At 38.3% G+C, this 5,394-nt stretch overlaps 1 protein-coding gene across 2 annotated transcripts; it reads left to right on the forward strand.

The window, feature by feature from the left end:
- Positions 1-787: 787 nt before the first annotated feature.
- On the forward strand, positions 788-5,052 carry LOC143989315 (uncharacterized). 2 transcript variants are annotated; one of them, XR_013277013.1, is made up of 5 exons: positions 788-1,966; positions 2,409-2,634; positions 2,956-3,121; positions 4,214-4,578; positions 4,669-5,052. XR_013277013.1 is itself a non-coding variant. In XM_077489400.1 (4 exons), exons 1-4 carry the CDS (start codon positions 888-890, stop codon positions 4,306-4,308), a joined length of 1,566 nt encoding a protein of 521 aa, XP_077345526.1. In that variant the 5' UTR covers positions 788-887; the 3' UTR covers positions 4,309-5,052. The 2 variants fall into 2 exon arrangements, 1 of the variants encoding a protein (XP_077345526.1); XM_077489400.1 differs by having other exon boundaries at positions 4,214-5,052.
- Positions 5,053-5,394: the final 342 nt, after the last annotated feature.

Consider the following 5,394-nt stretch of genomic DNA (forward strand, 5'->3'; position numbering starts at 1 on the left):
TGTGGTCCTAGGCCCTTGAACAGGTCCAGGTACACCTTCAATTTAACCATGTTTGTGGATGTTTTCTGTGGTATCATATAACTTGGGCTATGACCATAGGGAGTACTGTCACTGACAGCCAAGTTTGACCTGAGGGTGAGTGGTTCTAGCGTTCATTTGAATTGCTGGTTCTGACAGTTGTCACTGCCATTGGGCAATGCACCCCCTTAGCATGGCGGTGTGGGTATATCATACCAAACAGTCCTTTCAGACGAAAGGATATTGTCATGTTTGGAAGGCACCCTTATATACATCCAGGTTGTGCGTTAATCATTCACAATGATGATTCACGGGCTGTTGCCAGTCAAAATGATTGCCGTGAGTTGATATTTGATTTCAGACACCTGAGGCATTCCCCAAAGCGTCATATGATGTAGTGTCTCATTCCCTGCTCTCAGAGAACATAGGTTAGAGTCGTAACCTGAGATGTTCTTTAAACAACATAAAACACTATAAAAAATGTTTTATCTCTCATAATGCCACAATTCCATGTAATAACAGTAAAACCACATAACAGAAATCATTACTAAATATATTTATTGAAAGTATGAAGTGTTTTTTTTGTAATTGTAAGCAAACAAAAATGTGATTTAATGATGTTTATTTACCAACAAAAGTTACAACTTTAACCATGTTCTACATCAATATGAAGTTCCTTCATTTGTAGGAATTGTAGGAAAACAGTATTTACACTGAACTAAATTTAATATATTTTAAAACTTTTTTCTTTCATTTAGCTAATTGAAAGGCAGGATTCTACCCAAGCATCAGAAACATCTTCTGAAAACAGTGGTCCAGTTAGCCTCTTTTTTAGGCATAAGCTGCCAACAGGCCCATGTTTTTTTTTAATGGACACTAAGGAGTGGAGCGAGCTGAGAAAACGACAGGTTGGACACCAGTTTAAAGATCTGCATTGGACAAATATAATCGCAAAAGGAATACAATCTGTACATCCATACTGCAGCATTGCTTTTAAAAGGCACACCGTGAAAAGTAAAATGTACAAAAGACAAGGACCTTTATTTAAATGCCTGGGATACTGCACATTTTCAGATTGCCCAGTTTGTGTAGAGGTCACTGTGAGGGATGAGAGTACCCTGAAGGCCTGGTTGACCTTCCAAGGAGAGGAGGTCTGTCACAGTATGGAAGAACTAAAAAGAAGATATGTACGGGCTGATAACAAAGACATTTTTGCAAAACAACTTGAAACGGTGCTTCCAAGGGCCTTACATTTGCAGTGTATGGACAAAATCCAACCCAAAGTTTTTGAATCAGGATGCAGAGACCAGGCACCTACAGCTGCAGTTCTCAAAAACATAGCCTACATGACACGAAAGAAATGCAGAAGGCATGACAATGAAATACTAAGTCTTCTCAAAATGGTGGAGGAAAAAACAGATGAAGACAATGAAGTTCTCCAAAAGGTGCTCTTGCACCCCAAAGGAGTTATGTTGTGGTCCAAAAACACAATCAGGCTGTTCCATCAACGATGCAGGGATGATATTGTGTATATTGATGCCACAGGTAGCATTGTGCAAAAAGCGCAAGGCAAATCAGCACCTTTTTATGTGTATGAGTTGATGGTGAGGCATCCGATTAAAGGATCCTCCCCTATCCCTGTTGCAACATATGTCACCTGCCAAGACACCACTGCATCAGTGTTATTTTTTATGGAGTCTTTTCAAACAGATTACTACAAGTTGTTTGGAAGGAAATCTGTGAGGAGACCTGTGATGATTATGTGTGATGGGTCCCTTGTTCTGATGCAAGCTGTTGCCTACGCTTTTTGTAAACATTCTTTGGAGAGCTTGCTCAGTGTGTACTATGACATTGTCACTGGACAGTTGAAAGAGGTCATGAATATGCCAATTCTTCATCGGTGCCTAAGCCACATCATGAAGAATGCCAAAGTATTCTGCAGGAAACAGTAAGTTGATTATATATTGTGTTGTTATACATGGTTAGTCACATACAATAATTAATTAACTGTGGAATAAACAATGGAATGGACATGGTCATGGTTTACAGTGGAACGTCTCCTTAAAAGGTGAACCATAGAACCACAAACTCACAGAAGTAGTTACTATCAAAATAGTTTAAAATTAGTGAATAGAATTTTATAATTCTTTTTAGCTACAAATTTGGTTACACTTTATTTGAAGGTGTCTTTTTTACACTAATTAATTCTGCTTGTGTATTGAAAGTCTGTAATGTTACTTTAGGTTACAAAGAGAACCAAAAACTGTAAGACAATTTTGACATGTTAAATGAACACATAACAATGATCAACTTTTGTTTTCTTCTGAGAGGTATTCATGGTTTTTGCCTGTAATACATGTTAAATTTACATTTATCGTGTTTTTTTTCAGTTCCCCCAAACACTACAGACTGTCCATGCATCTTTTTGGCCTACTGACAAGTGCTGCCACACTGATAGAAATGGATGACATTATCACAAGCATGGCAGTCCTGTTCTCAAGTCCTCAGAGTGGTGACAACGTGGAAAAACACTTCCAAAACCTTCAGAAAAGGTTGCGAACAGTTGGCTTTTATGAAAGCAGAGACCATGCAGAAAATGCAGAAAATGACTTTGAGGTTTGTCTGATTTCTGCAGTGTACAGCTGTATGTTTTTGGTTCACTTCAATGTAGTTATAACATACTTATATCATGGTGTATGATGTTAGCTTGACTATGCAATTATGTTAGGGCACTGTTGCTAATTTGAGACACAGCATGAAGTGTCATGTAGCATTGGCTTTATGTGTGATGACATATGGGCCACAAAATCACACATGATTTCATATAGCATCAGGTACTGATACAGTATATTTTTTCCTCCTTTTAATGGAACCACACTTAATAATCCACTTGTTTGTTTGCTTCAATACAGACTGAAAGTATCTGTTCATTTTCAGATTACCATGGGACCCACTACATTTCAAACTCATTTTGCGGAAATAGTGGCAAACGCACCGGTAGATGAAAAGGGTGAGACAAATGAGTATCATTCACCTACATTCATGCCTAACCTGGTGAAATATTTCCTACCTCAGGCAGTTTTGTGGTCTGGCCTCATGCTGGGTAAGTGACAACTTATTTTTGAGGATTACTTGGGGTGAAGTTGTGGGATTTGAACAAAGGCAAATATTTGACATTGTTACAGTCATAACCTTAAACTAAAAAAAATCATCTTAAATCGACATATAATTACCTCATTGTAGTGAAATAAAATATGATATGGCATATTTGATCCATTAATTTGTGTTCACTGCGGTAATTAATATGTTGTGGGTGTGACTTGGGGTGAGATTTCAGTACCAAAAGCGGTATCCCCGGGATCGCATCACAGGATCCAGGGAAAGTTACTTAGCTTGTCCCCTGGATCCTGCGATTTCTCCCCACTGTGTGTGCAAGCATCTCCGCTCGATTCATAGTACCGAGCTACGTTCCCTTCGAGCGTTGCGAAGCAAGGGGACGAAGATCGGCGCCAAATTCAAACAATGTGAAACACACAATACATACAATCTTACAGATTACAGTACTGTATAAAATTATTACACATCCCTTTTGTCCCTAGTGGTTTTTCCAGTGTCCTGCATGCAGTTTCATATTATAAATACTTTTTTTTCTGCCTGGAAACTGTAGATTGTCCATAGCAACCAAAAAGTCTCCCTCTTTACGTCAAAAGTGGTTTTAGACCAGCTAGAAAACAGAGATAATAAATTAGAATCACTTGCATAATTGAGCACTAGTGATTTGTTGGGAAATTCGTCATCAAACACTGAAAGTGACGACAGCGACAATTCTGCAGCTGAGCAAATTTCAGTGTTTTTGATTTGATTACATAATGGAATAATTTATTTTATTATTGTTATTATTATATTATTATTATTTATTTTTAACAAGAAAAATTATATTATTATTTGTTATAATTATTTAAATTTATTTATAATATTAGAATTTATGATTTTGTGTTTAAAACTTTATCATACCTGGGATGTCTACTAGACTCTTGTTTGGGCAGATTTACATGTGTTATTCCTAAGAATTCCAGGCCTACAATATAAAAGGCCAAATTTTCAAGCAAAATAATTGTAACGCCTTTAGCATCCAAAATCTGACATAATCATAAAACCAGGGAGTTTAAGGTCTAAATAAGTAACTTTTATATAGGTGATCTTGGACGTCATGGAAAAGGACCAGCCTACAATCATTTGTCCAAGAATTTTATGCGTTCCAGTCAGTCAGGCACACAGGTACATGTTTGATAATATCTTACACAGTGAATACATAACTTGTCCAAAATAACATGCATAATACGTGTACTCTATAACTCTCAGTAATTATTTTATCCAATAATGTAGAACTACACTGAGGACAACAAGACTCAGGGTACAATGGAGAAAAGCCAATGGGATCTGAAAAAAATTAGATTCCAAAGACGTCGTCTCACAAGGCTTGACGACTTTGTTCAAATTTACCAACAGACTCATAATGCTCTCTTAATGGAGTTTTCAGACTCTACCCGCAAGAGAAAAGTAAGTTTATCGAAATTTGTACCTTCAGTATAAGTACTTACCTGCACCTATTTCTTAAATAATCCTTCCAATGAATCTGCTTTATTTAAGACATACAGGGTAAATGTTGAATGCTGGAGAGAAAGGAAGACTTCCAAGAAAGGCATCTATGTGTCGCCAATTAAGAAAGGTTTCCCATTCAGGACAACTAAAGTGGTAATTGCAGTATCATATAAAATATTATCACACTTCATTGATCCTTACAATTTTAACTACTTCAATACACGGCCATAGTAAAATGACGTCCTCTAGTTTGTGGGGGGATATCTGAATGATGCCTATAGCTACAGGCATCATTCAGATATCAATCTTTCCAGCCGGCGATTCTGTGCACGATAAGAACAATCATAGCGGTAGTTCTGCTGTTTGATCATTCTTATAGGCAACGGGAGGGGACATCACCCCCTCCCGCCGCCATCCAGTGCTTCTCCAGGCTCTCCCGTGCCATCGGGGGCCTGGAAAAAGAATCGTCCGCCGCCAGATGATGAGCATAGAGATTTCCAGTGACCAGATGGCCACCAGTCATCTCTATGACCATCGGAGGCCCGGGGCGCGACATTATGAGGTCACGCCCGGGTACCCGGAAATAAACAAAGCCACGATCGTGGCTGTCCGCATGAGATCGGTGAATTTTTTCCCCCCGATCCGATCTCATGCTTTTCAGCCTGGAGGAGAGATGTGGGGTCTTATTGACCCCACATTTCTCCATAAAGAGGACCTGTCACATATATTTCTATTACAAGGGATGTTTAGATTCCTTGTAATAGGAATAAAAGT

This window comes from Lithobates pipiens, unplaced genomic scaffold, assembly GCF_037356315.1.
Source record: "Lithobates pipiens isolate NorthernLeopardFrog02 unplaced genomic scaffold, aLitPip1_a1.2 Scaffold_18, whole genome shotgun sequence".
NCBI lineage: Eukaryota > Metazoa > Chordata > Amphibia > Anura > Ranidae > Lithobates > Lithobates pipiens.